This window comes from Anas platyrhynchos, chromosome 3, assembly GCF_047663525.1.
Source record: "Anas platyrhynchos isolate ZD024472 breed Pekin duck chromosome 3, IASCAAS_PekinDuck_T2T, whole genome shotgun sequence".
Lineage (NCBI taxonomy): Eukaryota > Metazoa > Chordata > Aves > Anseriformes > Anatidae > Anas > Anas platyrhynchos.
In genome coordinates this window covers 10,289,191-10,304,321 of record NC_092589.1, presented here as the reverse complement: position 1 = coordinate 10,304,321, position 15,131 = coordinate 10,289,191, and the positions used below count along the sequence as shown (strand labels likewise).

Here is a 15,131-nt window from a genome sequence, read left to right as displayed (position 1 = left end):
CTCTTCCTTAGTTTGTTTGGTACCTTATCCCATTCAAACTTATGTTTGCATTGCTCTTTGTGGGATGATCTATCACTAACCAAATCCAAATATTCTCAGCTTCTCCACCCATCTAGTGCCGCATGCAGCACAGCTGGCTTATGCTGCTTCCCACAGCATTTCAAAGAATGTTCCAGATTAAGGAGTGTATTTCTCTCAGCTGCTAGGCAAGCAGTGAAGACATCACTTTGGGCTGTCATTTTCACTTTAAGGAATTCAGTCTTTATCCATCCCTCAATATTTCACTCTTCTCCCAAGAAGCTGTTACCAACCAGCCTTTACTTGAGCTAATGCCAGATGAAAGCTGATATTCTTTTGTGAATAATGAGTGACCCTAGAAATAATAGTTACTGGTCCAAAAAGCATCAAACCAGCACTGGAAAATTTAGACAGTCTTTTTGAGGGTCTCAGCAAACATCAGTGGAAGCCCAGTCAATATTGCTTCGGAAAAGGCCATTGTTTTCTAGATTAGAGATCTGATCTGCCACAGTCAGCCTTGTATGATATTTCTGAGTTAACACCTTATTTTTCAAAATGAAACTGTGAAAAGTTTTGCAAATACTGTTTGAAATTTGAGTGACACCTTTTTTCATCACAATTTTGTAGCCCGAGTCTTATCTGAAGTGGCGTTTAGAGAGCACTTCGTGTGAAGAAGCTTCACACATTCAGGATTTTTCTGTCAGCCCACTGTGAACCTCTCCATGTTTCCACAGTTAGAAAGTTTCTTACTCTCATTTATTTATTTATTTAATCATACCCATGAGTTATGCATCAAGAAATCATCCTTGTCCAAAACCAAGAAAACTTGGGAGCACCTAATGAAAGTGATTCAAGGTAATTTTAAATGGAATTAAAAAGTGCTTCTTTAAATAGTATCTAGTAAACTTGCAAAAGTTCCTGCTACAGAAGATTGTGGAAATGGACAGGAGTTTCAAAAGGGATTAGAAAAAATCACAACCAGAGATCCATACATGGATATTAAAAAATAAAAAAATCACCAGGGATGTCTTTCAACATCCCTAAAATGTCAGTTGAGATTAACGGAGGAAAATGAGGGAAAATGACCATACAAAGTGCCCAGGCTAAATAGATCTCTGGTTGCCACCATCAGAGATGGTGGCCACTGGGCCAGATGGACCTTGGTGTGTGGGATCCCCCTGGCACTTTGTGGAAGAGAAGCAGAACATCCTTCAGATATCCTTGATCACATCTGGAAGAACAAGTCAAGTCATACTATCTATTTTAGGTACAATTGTCACCTGTTATCATCAGCAAAGAAAAAACATTGTTTTGTAGCTTTTAAAATTATATGCGGAAATACATTTATGAGCCTTTTGCCTCGGGGAAAATAGGATGTATGTTGGGGGAGTAGAGCAGTGGAAATGATAATCTTGCAGGACTACCTTTGTGTAGGGTGCATAGTTGACACAAAATGAAACAGACAGTATCGTTCTCTATGGATGTGTCAGAGTAGTATAATGAAAGTCAGTAGAGCAAATAGACTGTAAGGGGATACATAGCCTAAACTACCATCTTATGTTGGGAGGGTTCTTTTCTTTTCAGTTAAATAGCTACTTGTTTGTTTTGTTATATCAGAGTTGTGTTGCTTGTGCTCCCAGATGATTATTCTCACTCATGGATATACAGGATATACACTGGTGTGCGAACACACGCCCAAAACGTCCAGCTATGTTAGTACTGTCATTGTCATGCTCACAAACAGGAATTAAGCCATTATCCGTGTCATGCTGCCTGATGAGAAAATGAGGTTCCTTATGCTGAATTGGCCCTGTGGATGAATAGAAAACTTTGTACCTTGAGTTATCACATGAAGAACTTTGATAAGCATTAATTTCAGCATCAGGTAGTCATGCATTTTGTCTTTTTAAAATCCTCCTCTGCATTCTCATAGAAAAGGTCAATACCCTCCACCTCCTCCTTTCGATGGAGAGGGGTTTGATGTGTGCCTTTTCATATAAGGAAATCAATGATCCTTTAAAGAGCTTGGCTCCTGGCATTAACTGCAGGATGTTACTGTGTCAAAGGCTTGGCTAGGGCCCTTTGTTGAGCGGTTGGAACAATTTTCCAGCAAGGCGCAGAAGAAAAGAGTAAATCTGAATCCAATCCCAAAGAGGATTAGGGCTTAATGTGCTTTTCTTTCTGGCTTGTAAGTACGGAGCCAAGTTGTCCGCTGGCATGAGTTGGCTCATCTCCTCTGGAGCTGTGCCAAGCCCCACACGCATGCCACTTGACCCAGTATTGCCCTGCGCTGCAGACAACGGAGAGGATGCCAGGCAGTACCACCGCTGGTGCCTGAGACACACTTGCTGTGCAAAAGAGTAAGCAACCAACCAAACAAAAAGTTTAAATCAGGCAGCAGATTATGAAGTTACCTTTTTGCTGTTAGAATGCAGCTTGAGTAAGCAGGATCTTTCCACGCTCCTTATTGCTTATATCAGCCTCTTTTGAAATGCTGTGTAATACCTTTGATAAGGCTGCCTCGAACATATTTACTTTGGCTCTGACTTCCTTAGTTGCGTATGTATAGAAGAGACACTGGGAGAAAGGTGAGGTGTGAATGCTTGTTGCAGTTATTATAAATGGTTATCAAAACGAGGAGGAATAATTATATAACGAGTTTGTAAAGCTGAACCAGCTGCTTCTGAATAGTGTGCAAAAACATGAACAGGTGTGTGCTGATAGCCTCCCTTTCTAACAAGCTTAACACTAAATCTCTCCCCTTCTTTTTTCCCCTTATAATAGTAAAATTATGTTCAAATAAATTATAGGAAATCATATTCTATTATAAAAAGTATTTCACAGAAAATAGAGCAAAAACTGCTATTTTAAATCTATTATTGCCACGTATTCATCTTTCAAAGGCTATTATGTAGGCGAGAAAGCTTTCAAACCTTAAGGTGAATAATACAGCAAAAACAAGATGTGAATCTGTAAATCTCTTTTTATTTGGACATAGGAATGTGCCTTGCATCCTGACTGCAGGTGAACAATCCCTTCCTTGTAAACAGACAGGAATTTACAGGCTTGGGTTGAGAGAAATGCACGGGCACATGCCTACAGGTCATCCAGGAGAGAGAAATTGAGGAGAATACCCCAGTCCTATAACTGAGAAGTACTGAACATCCCCTTCCTATGGGCTCTCACTAGCAGTATTTCTAGTCTTCACCCTGCTGGGGTCACAGCAGTGTGCCACAAGGTATTTGGCCTTTAAGGTATTTCTGCTCCAGGGATCTGAGAGGTTTTGTGGATGTTAGCAGCAAAGCTCTGCCTCCTGGAACCCCTGCTCTGAGGAGTGGGAATAGCAGTTCTCTTTTAATTACTATTATTTATTAAATTGGATCCCAACTGAGATCCTGGGGTTACATGTCCATGCAGTTGGGCCTGATTTGCACCAGGATCTGTCCCTGTAGGTGGGGACAGCACGGTAGCACAATGCTTGGGAAGAGTCCCGCAGCCATGTGAGGCCATTTGGTGACTCCCAGCTTTCCTGTTTCCTGAAGGCAGTCGTAGCAAAGACTGAAACCTCCCCTCCACCGTCTCCATGGCATTTGGGCAGTAAGAAGGCCCTTCTAAAATTTCTGCTCTACATCAGCCAGCCTTTTGCCAGTCTCATTGAATATCACAGGTTGTGCTGCCAGTGGAATGAGTTGAGGTAGAGAGGCAATCTTGGGGTCACCTGCCACATCACTAGGATGTTTGTTGCTTAAAAATAAACACTTTTCTATCCATTTTCTTTTCCTTTCTATTAATTCCCAACATTCTTCTGTAGAAATAATACTTTTAGAACATTTTTTTAACCCAGTAGCTGGAGCTTTAAATCTGACTAGGTTTAAGATGGAATTGATTGGGTTAATTGATAGGAGTTATAGGTGCATTTCCAGACAGCTAGACTAAGAAGGTTTGTATCAGGCCTCGTTTCCTGGGCAGTGATTTGTTTAGGAAGCTGGAAAAGAGCTGCATTTCTATCCTTGAAGTGAAACTGTGCCAGTAGCATAGCCCAATGGCCAGTGTGCAGTGTGAGGAGGACAGGAGGCGAAGACATCTCCCCACCTCTGTGGCAGTAGTGGCCTGGCCTTGGTTAGGTGTGTGCCAGAAGGATGTTATCCCTACCAGACTTGTGCTCTGGAGAGCCTCTCCCATCCTTCCCAAGTGACCCACGTGGATGTCCCTTCAGTTATGTGGGGGCTATGCTCATGGGTGCTTTTGTTTTCTGGCCCTGGGAAAGATTGACATACTGCCTGTTCTTTTTGTATTTCAAAGACAGTCTTTTATTTTACGTCACATATTTTAAAGCACTTTTTCAGAACCCCTGACCTTTTTCTTGGATAAATATTTGCCAAAATCTCTTAACCTTTCCAATAAAACTTGAAAAGCAAAACCAAGCAGCTAACCATTAATCAGCTCGTGATTTTTATCAAGGGTTTTCAGTTGCAGCAATTCTGTGCCTTGTACTAGCATCAGGTGAGAGCATATCTTTGCTCATTCAGTGGACAAATGAGGGTGTTCCTGACTAACTACATCCAGGTGAATTCTGTTCGTATGAGCTTGTATGAGGACATGCTGTACGAGACTTAGGATTTGTTTGTTCTTTCTAGTTCAACTGCATTTTTGCCTTATAGCATCAAGCAGCTAAATTGCAGTCACATTTTCAGGGTTAGATTTGCAATTGCTTGAGCAACCTGTGAGAATGTCGTGACTACTCACAGAAATCAGGCCACGGGGGAAAAGAAAATTCCAGTTCTCTTCATTGCAAAGGCACTTCAACATGCAATCAGAGTAAGTGATACTGTGAGGAATGCAGGCAATTGCAAGGCACAACCGAGCACCCTGGGTAGATGAAAATCTGACCTCAAATCTGGCGCTTGAATCCACATCTGAAAAGTGAGGATTGCGGTGGTACATTCCTACCTCCTCCTCATGGACCTTGCAGGAGTGTTGTGAAAATAGTGAGGGTTTTTGGGGGTTCTCACAGCTCAGGTGTTTGAGGACAGCTGTGTGTCATGCAGGCATGAGCTGTTCAGGTTTCCATACAAAATGGTTCCTGCTTGGACAACAGGTGAATTTGTTATTCCATATCTGGCATTTCTTGGTCCACTCAGTCAAACTAAACTTTGTGTGTGCCACAAGGATGCCTTAGAGAAAGCACAGCTGTCTGGAGTTGTAATTAACACTGAAAGGATAGCAGAAGGCCCTCATGTTCCAGTGCAAATATATTCTCTAGCTAAAAAATAAAAAAGGGAGCGGGGGGATACAGTTACATGCCTTTAAGCAAGTAAACAAATAAAGTGGAGAGAAAACAACAGGGATAAATTAATAAGTAAAAATTAGTCAAAAATCTGTATTAGTAAAATAAATAAATAAGCTTACAGTGGCTTCATATGAGACAGGTCCTTTTGTGTGTGTGTGTTTTTTTGTTGTTTTTTTTTTTTTTTTCCTTTGGAGGTGTAATTGGTCCTTGAATTTCAGAAGGGAGGGCTCTGTTCCTGCTATTACAGAGCAGGATGAAAGGCACATTACCCACTAAGGTTTTGTCCTGTTTGAAGCCTCTGGCCACTATCAGAGACAAGATTATTGCGCTAGATAGATCGACCACAGTCTAATCCAGTTTGACATGTATTTCCCTGTGACACATACAGACGCTGCCACAGAGAGAAGACTGGTATATCCTGCTCCTAGTGTGCTGTGTCTGCATTTGCCCTCTCTGACTTGAGAAAGCCATCTCTGACCTGCCACATGTGAGCACGAATTTTTCCTGAGCGAGTGCTCTTTGCTTACACCCAGCTGTGTATTTCTTGGAGTTAAGAAGGGGGATCTAAGACTATTGCTGTGGCTGCAGTAACTACCACTTCCCTATACCACCCCCAACCATTCCAAACAAAAATAATCCCAGCTGTGATTTCAGGCAAATGACTCCAAGGGCACTCTTTCTGTTCAGAGCTGTGCCAGCAGTCAGAGACTTTTCAAAGTCTAGTTTTCACTAGAATGAAAATTGAAAATTTCACTTTTACAGTCCCAGAGGTAGGTGATGTTTAGCTCAGTGAAAGCCTTGCAGTGGTTTCCCTTTGCTCTAGGGATTTGGAAGGAGGGACAGCATCAGAGCTAGGCAGTCGGGTCACCGATGAGAGGACAGTGACCAGGAAAGGTATCAGTGGGGAGAGAGCAAGAGAGGAGAGGCAGGAGCTGCAGCAGGGGGGAGCTGGTTGTGTGGGAGACTGGGAAGGGGCAGGTAGCCACAGTGTCTGCCTAAAGAACTTGCACAAGAGTTCAAAATGTGAGAAACTGACAACGAGAGTGGCAAGTGCAATAGGAAGGAAAGGAGAATGCGATAAGGGTAGTGGGAGCCTTTTTATCCTAATTAAAAAGGATTCGGCTGACATCACACAGGAGGTGTTCAGCCCACGCAGAGGAATGGTGATGATGTCCCCAGCATTGTAATGTGGAGCTGAGGGGTGGAGACGCCGTGTCTACCTGTGAGGAGGAGGCACATCGTGCCTGGGAGAAGGCAGGGGCCCGTGCAGGAGCCTGGAGTCCCACCTGCACTGGAGGCAGCATGACACACAGCCCGCCCAGGTCCAGGCTCGCCTTGACCCACTGGCAGTTTGTGGTGTTATTTCTGCTGAAGTAACTCTGAAAGATCCCAAACAAGGGTTGTGCAAGTCTCTATTAAATTCTAAAAACCGCAGTGATCCACAGCCCCTGCTTAGGAAACCTTATCCTCTAAATCCAAACACTATTTCAAAGGGATAAGGTGGAAACTGAGGCAAAGGATAAGTTTGGTTGTGCTTTGAGTAATTAACTAAGTGAAATTCCTACCACCACCTCCTAGGCCTGGTGAACGGTCATTAGCCTCTACCACTGAAAAGCCTGGGCTAGTGATGGTCAAATGAGGAAGGACAGTTATTTTTCCCATAACTGGTTATTCGAGATGGACTCGTGCAACATCTCCCTCCCCCAGTTGAACCATATTTAATGGCCAAATAATTTGGTAGTGCAACCCCAGATGACTTTCTTCTATTTCCTGAAACTGAGTATACCCCACAGTATACCCCACTGTCTGGAAAGTCCAAGTGCACAGAAAACAACTTTACTTTGTCTGAATAACAGAAGCTGCCTTCTGGAGGGCAGATTCAAGGCAATAGATATTTTTTCTCCTTTCAATTTCCCTTTTCCAAATGAAATGCTGCAAGCACAGAGTATAAGGTTCAGTAAAATTCATTTGCACCTAAGAAAATTAATGTGTTGGCTGTTAAAGGCTTAAGAAAGGCCCCCCTACATGTTTTTCAGAATGAGACATCAAAAGCAGAGTGAGATAGCCCTGATCCTGAAAGCAGACATGTCCTTAACTTCAGCAGGACTGTCATGGGTAAAGTCAGGCAAGCTCCTGCCTTGGAGAGGTTCTTTTATATCTGCAGTCCTGCGTTGTACACTCATTGGGACAGAGGAGCGATTTACATCCATGGACTTTTTCAAATAGCTCTTAAAAAAAAAAAAAAAATGATATGCGTTTCATAAGCCTCTCCTCTTTCTTTCTGTGGGCTCATGTGAAAACTGAATTTCCAAGCTGTGATTTCAGCTTAGAGGTTGGGTAAGCTGACTTTCCCCAAATCTGGACTGACAAGTAGACAGAATACAGAATTGAAGCACCCTGCATGATTCAGAGGGGAGTTTCAAAAGTCTCAAAGGAATTTAGATGACAAAGACAATTACATTCAGGAGAGAAATTTGATGCTAAAATTTGTGCCTAAATTTGAGTTCAAGACTGAATATCTTATTTCATTTTTGTAACCCATGAACTTTCTGTCATTCTGTGGAGTCCTTTAATTCTCAGAACCGAAAAGGATTTCTGAATATTATCTACCCAGAAGAGAAGGTGAGCAGCTCTCTTTCACAAAACGTGCTCAGTGTGGTTATAAATTCCCTTTTTAAAGCACCAAAGAATTTTTATTTCCTTTATTGCCATCTAGTGGAAACTGTGCTGTCTGCATTGCATTATTCATAAAAGCGTTTCCATCTGGGAACCCATCCAGTTGTACAGGTGATTGCACAGTGGAAATAAGGGCTTATCATGTATGTATTGTGCTTTGCAAGTTAAAGCAAGGGCTTGCTAGGTCAAGAGATCACACTGTAAAGTGCAGAGTGGCACGGATGTTTCTGAGAAATGCACCTTTCACTGAGACCAGGACCTCAGCAAACATCAAGGTACCAAAGCTTAAGGGTTCAGGACATATCTAGCCATCTCTCAGCTCTCAGGTTATTCGTGGTGATGGACAGGTACTGTGCAAACTGCCTGGTTCCAGTCAGGTGGAAACCAAGCTCTAGGTTAACACTAATATAACTAAAGCGTCTTTGCTTCAGCTGGGAGAACTCTATTTTAAAGATTAGCTTTGTATAATTTTAGGTAACAGTAACTATGTTAAGATGTGTTGCTGAAAAACTGGGTTCATATCAGGACAAAATGCCATTCATTTTCCCAACCAAAACTTTGAGCTGATCTCCAGCATTCCTTGGTGTAGTGTGAGTCTCTGTAAGGTGTTCTTTGAAAATGTTTTGAAATGTCAGTTCAGATTCCTGAAAAGTAGCATTGTAATTCATTCTGGAGAGAGTTCGTCCATGTGCAGACACCAGAACACTGATTTCACCTCTGCACTGAGAGTCACATTTTGATCTGACTCTTGTGCCTGTGGTTGTTTTTTTTCTGTGTTTTTGAAAACTTCAGTGGCTTTCCTGTTAGCATTTTATTAGCTTATCTGCAATCAGACCTTGAGAAAGCAGCTAAATTTCTAACATTGCTCCAGGCCTCCTTATATCAAGGTCTTGCCAGTTCCAAGCATTCTGGCACCTAATTAGCGTATCCATGTTGTGTACTTGTACCCACTTTTCTCTCCCTTTCTCATCAACGTTTTTTTCATTGGCTTTTCTTCCTGAGAAGGACAGGATTTTTCTTGCTGCTATGCTGATGTACTGCATGCATCCTGATTCAAGCTTTTGCTGAAGCAGTGCATGTGATTCACGAGCCCTTGGTGATGCGGGAAAGCAACCGAATACTCCCTATTCAAAAGCTTTGTGATATGATGAGTATCAGCAACCTGTACAGAGAATTGCTGCAATTAGTCTCAGTACTTAAGCAAAGTGGTTAAATTTTGTCTTTAAATAAAAATGCGTGCCAAGAATTTTCAGAAATTTCCCAGAAGGGGTGCATAACTGAAAGCGTTTTGTAACTCTACTTATCACAAGATTGCATTCAGGCAAATAAAATCAATTATTGGTCTTGCCTGCCAGCAAAGGAATTTTATCTTCAGAATAACTTTTTTTTTTATGTGATTTTGTTTTTTCTGTAGGAAAAAGTAGTAACTGGTAGAAAAAACAAAAATTTAATTTGAAAAATCTTTGTTAATGTTCTCCTTTTACTTATTTTTAAATAAAGATATGCAAAGTCTCGAGAAGTTACTGAGAGATGCAATAATATATGGCCAGCCTCGAAGCCGCAGAGCATGGAGAAAAATTATCATCCTCGTGGAGGGCATTTACAGGTATGTGTGTTTTAGAAACATCAGTACTCTTTATCATTTCTGAGGACAGAATGATGTATTGATCATTGACTTAGGTATCTGAAAGAAAACTGAAATGAATGGAGTTTACAATAACATCCTCAGTGATCTTATAAAGCTGTTAATTTTCATTCAGTTAGTACCCTGTGGCATTACTCACTTCAGTTAGGTCCTCTGTGGTGTTCTGAATGTTGATTTAGTAAAATCACTGTGGAGCAGGCTATTATGTACTGTGAGAGCAAGATAGATCATCAGCTGGTGTATGTTGCCACAGATGTGATAAAATTCATGGAGCTGCAGTGGGTGAGGAGTTTTGCAAAGTTGAGTTTTCCAGAGTTATGTGTTACGCACTAGCAGATCAAAAGACAACAGTGTCATTCCTAGTTAAGTTCTTTCTGCATGCCCAGTTCTTACCCAGCTGTTGGAAATTAAAACCTCAAACACTGGCCAAGTGATACCAGCACCTTTCCATTTATCAGTGCTGGATCTAAGGGACTCAAACTTTAACAGGAAAAACAGTAACAAGAGTGACTTTCAAGGAATCATATAGTGGTATTAATTTAGACCTCGGTCCCTGGAGGAATTTGAATGAAAGAAGATGTCTTTGAGAATCCATCAGGTAACATCATTATCAGTGATATGATGTAATTAAAGAGCTTCCTAGTCAGTTTGCTCCAATTCACTAGTGGTGCATCTTGCACCCAGCCAGAGGGACAAACCATCGCTGGAGTTGGGCAGCGGAGCAGAGGCACCAGCCAGGCTCACCACCTTGGGCTTCATCCTGGCAACTGCTCAAGTCAGAATTCAGATGCTGGAGAGGTGGCATGGGGCTGATGGACAGCACGGAGAGGGAGCCACTGGAGTCTTCAGAGGCTGGGTAAGGAGCTGGACAGCAGGAACACAGGGAGAGCTGGAGATTTTGAAGAAGAGGGATGGACTGAAGAAGCAGGGATCTAGGCAAGGCTACAGCAAGGATGATGAGAGAGGGTGAGTAGAAGGTTTAGGAGTTTTAGAGTGAGGTTTAGGAGTAGCACCTCTAGCACTAGAGAGAAGGGAGGCAAGACCAATCATTCACAGGATGTGACATGGTTTATGAAAGGAACCTTAAACTTTATATGCAGAGATTATTTCATGTGTTGCTGAAATGTAGTCGCTGCAGAGAGACAGTCACACCATTCTATTGAGAAGTGGTAGTGCAGTTTAGCAGCTTAGTCTTTTTCAGAAGATCTCTTTTACAATCTCGTTTCATCACAACTTCATAGTCATCGGCGCTTTCTTTTTACCTAACATTTTCCATCTGCAAAGAGAACAAATCAGTCCTTATCTAAACACCTGTCACTCAGAGCTGAAACAGGTCAGCTGATCCAAAGCAGGCTGAACGTCCCCTTTCAACCAGAATAAACAGAGCAAAACTGCAAATAAACATAGCTTGGTACTACTAAAAGAAAGCTCAGATTTAAGGACTTTGATCATACAGAAATTAAGTGGACCACCAACATTTTACTGACAAATATTGCCATCAGTTACATGGCCTGCAGAAAATGCTCCAGCTGCTGAGCTTTGTTCACTTTTAAATCCTTTGCTCTGGATATTGACCACTAGGGAGAAAGACAGTAGATTGGTAACCACAGAGGCATAGATCCATTTAAGCAGTGGGCCAAACCCACTGTCTGATAGCTGCAATACTTGCAGCTGTCTTTCCAGATGTATGTTTGGTATAGAGCATTGTTTTGCTTTTCTTTTTGCAGTTGATTTTCAAAGATTTCCTTCTCAAAAGTTTGCACATCCATCTGTTAGGATGTGAAATAAAAACATGTTAAACCTCAGACAACCACACCAAAAAGGAATTTTTATTTTAGAGAGGAATTGGTAGTGGTACATAACAGTTCATAAGTTACTGCTTTTCAATGGGATTTGACAATCAAATTACTTACATTTTATTTCCTTTAGAGTCTCAGCCCTACTATGTCACTTCCTTCTGATTGCCAGAGAAATATCAGACACACAGGGAATCAGATGTTATACTTCTTTGTTTCTACTTCATTTATATCACACTCACCCCTATAGAGCTGAACAGTGTTATGACCACTCATGTCCTAAGCATCAATATTTGTGAAAGGCATAAAGTAAATAAATAAATAAACCCACAAAGTTCAGCTCTCTAATGTCACTGGAACAAGCCCCAACAGTAGCTAGGTTGGTTGGTTAGTTGTTTTCTTAGTCTAAGCAGATCAGAAATTGAAGATTGTGGTTTGGTTGCAAAGAAAATCTGCCTTGACTTGAGGGAGAATACCTCCACACCCCACTGTGCCGTGTCCCTGCCATCACTGCCAACCCAAGACACAGGCAGCTGATCTGTCCTTACAGCACAGCTGGGAACAGATTCACCAGCCATGTAGTCTAAGTAGTTTAATAACATTTCACATGCAAAACAAAAAGCTGGAGAAAGACACATTAGAAGTGCTCTTACTTTTTTTGTGTACATGTTCTGTCCTTTCTTGGCCCATGATTTTTGAAAGACTAAAACTTTCCAACCCCAAGATTGGCTAATGTTAATTCTCTTGCAAATTTGCCAGATCAACATTCATCTAAAGGTGTTAAGAGGAGGCAGACTTTTGTTAATGTATTCTTCTTAAAACAATCAATATTGCCTTTTTTTTTTTTTTCCTTCCCTCCCAAGGACTTAGAGAAGTTTTGCTCTGGGAACAACTAATACAGAATTTAAATAACTTGGTCAGAGCCATTCTCCAAGTTAAAATACCTTGACTTGCAAGTTTGGCTTGGCAAATGTTTACAGCAATGCCTTTTCCAGAGATGCAAAAGAAATGCTAAGCTTTCCTATTTTAAATAAATACTGTTAAATGGGACACCATAGTCGTCGTATGGTGAAGTTGATGGTACGGAAAAAAATTTGCCTTCTGTTTGCATTAGGGGTATGTTAAAGTGTTTACTCTGCTCATACGCCTGGAGTTACCAGCTGGCAAAATTTGAAAAGGGTCGTTGTTAGCCAACATGAGCATTTCTGGAAATCAGACTTGCGTTTGAAACCATAAGCCACAGATTTTGCTTGGTTACAACCAAAGGCAGAATTGGCCCCTTGACTTGGGAAGCACCCAAGCTACATGTCAAATAAATAGCAATAAGTATATGATTGTTTGCTTTTTAATGTCTCTAGCATCTTAAAAAGAAAAAAATCATCAGAAGTAGATGTAACTACTAGTGAAAGCTAGTTCTTAACTTGGCCTAGCCTAGGAGCAAATATATTTCGTTTTCCTTCCAAACAGAGAGACCATCCAGCCATCAATCTTCAGTACAAAAAGCATGAACAAGTTTTGGCAGTGTCCAGGGCATAAATTAAAGTGACTTGCGAAATCATATTTCTATTATTTAAATATCCAGCTAATGTTTTTCTTGGCTTCTACTATTTCCAGTTCAGGATTAATCAGTTACTATGTTCTTACACGGTTTGTGGTAGACTTCTGCTCTCTTGCACACATATTTACCTAGGAGTCAGATAGGCTAAGGATGAGGGCAGGAGTTACGAGGTACTAGAAACTGATCGAAACAGATTTTTTCCCCTGCTTTTAATTTAATTTGGGTATATTTCTATGTTTCCTTCCAGCTCAGAAAATAGCTCTCTGATCAATTGGATATTATCCAGTGCCTTTTCATGTGCACTAGAAGTTCCTGGGGATTCAGTGCCAATACCATAAGAAATTTATCAGGGTTATTTTTTATTTCCTGGGATTAGATGACAGGACTTCAGAAAAGAATGGGGTAACATTTAATGCCTTTGGCCAGGGACCATCATTAAAGGTTAACATTTCTATCATTTCAGTGTATGGGGTTGTATATGAGGGCAGTGTTATTAGAGGGTTTCCTTAAACTATTGCTCTAAACTACAAAATGGAGATTGTAGCGTGAATATCCAATGTTTATATGAGAAAAAAATCCCTAAAGTAAATATTAAAATGCAGTGCATATATTTTGGGAGCAATAGGTCAGGAAAGAAAGAGATTTTCCCAAATGCAAACTAGCCTGATAGTAAACAGACAAGTTGTCAAATGTTGAAAGGATAGGGATACTGTAGGGCAGGTTTAGGGAAGTTGAGTGATGCACTTATGAAGATGATAGGTTGAATATTGGTAAATCACTTTTTCTGACAGAAAAAAAAAAAAAAAAAAAAAAAAAAAAAAAAACCCTGCCAGTATAGCAAGTCTGTATTCCAGGAGAGGTGACCAGCACAAAAAATACACACCTCCTGTGTCTCAACGCACCTGCCTCTAGAATTCATCAGCTGCATCAGGAAGGATCTCAGGTTTGTTGGGATTGAACCAAGCCTCAAAACTAATTGATTCCCCACATTTTGGGTTAGCTCCTCATGTCTGGAAGTAGATTCAAAATGAATGCATACTTAAGCAAGCTCTTCTGCCACCCTCTGAGCAAGGGAGATGAGGGTCAGCTGCAATCTAGAAGCTGTATATCCCTGCAGCCAAGCTAATAATTTTTACTGTGAGACAGGATGTAATACCACATAATGCTTATGTCTGGCCTGGGCAGAGCCAGCTTACGTTCATCTGCATACAGCTCTTTAGACGTGCACTGTGTGCCTGAGCAGATCTGGAAACAGATCAATAGCTTTGTAAAAGTGACGCAGTCAGACTGAGACAGAGAGATTACAGTTCACTTCTGGTTCTCTGGTTTAAACTCAGTTGACAGCAATATTTACTGAAGGATTCAGTAAACTTTCCATTTGAGCTACCCAAGGGGATATACGAAGTGAGTTTTATCTTGGAGCAATTCTAAACAGAAGGATGTTCGTATCACAAGCCATCTCCCAGGGTCAAATGGCCAAGAATCAAAGAGTTGGGTAGGCACAGAAACAGCTTTCATCTCTGTCATGAGGAGGATGGAGGCCGATTCAAATGGCAGCACAGAAAATGTACCTGAAGCCAGCAGGGCTTTACCTATTCCAAGGATGTTTCAAAGCCATGTTAGGATCTCTATCAATTATTGCAACATTTGTGTCAGCAGGCATCTTTAAAAAGCACTAACTCATCACTGAAAATGGCAAATATGCAATGTTTGCATAAGATCTGTATTTTTAATTTACCATTATTGCTCTTTTTGAAGTTAAATGCTTTATCTCCCACCTGAATCTCCATGAGCCAGTGTGCTGTGATGCCTATGTAAATGTGGGAAAACTGTTATTCTCTGTTGAGCTGGTCTCCCCAGCTGTTGCTGGAAGGCGCAGGGTGGGATGCCTGTTCGTTTTCTGCAGAGGAGCTCCTTGGCCCCACACTTGCTCTCTGACCACTCAGCCAGCCTACGAGCTGACCAGGTGGCCAGAAGCTGCACTCCCTAGGATGCAGGATGCTGCATGCCCCAGCACAGCTGGTGGCTTGGTATAATTTTTAGCTGACTAATGGTTTGACTCTGGGTTATGTGAGGACTGCGGGCTCTGACCTTGTACTCATTAGGAAAATAGCTGTGGTGGTTCAAGTTCCTTCTCCCCAAGCTGTC

General features: G+C 41.4%; 1 protein-coding gene across 7 annotated transcripts in view; it reads left to right on the top strand.

The window, feature by feature from the left end:
• The window catches only part of SPTLC3 (serine palmitoyltransferase long chain base subunit 3), a 94,968-nt gene that overhangs the window by 57,864 nt on the left and 21,973 nt on the right, over window positions 1-15,131 (top strand). For all 7 annotated transcript variants that reach the window (XM_072035283.1, XM_072035284.1, XM_072035281.1 and 4 more), the window contains one exon: window positions 9,485-9,590. In XM_072035283.1, the coding sequence (XP_071891384.1) occupies window positions 9,485-9,590 (106 nt within the window). The remainder of the gene's footprint in view (window positions 1-9,484; window positions 9,591-15,131) is intronic.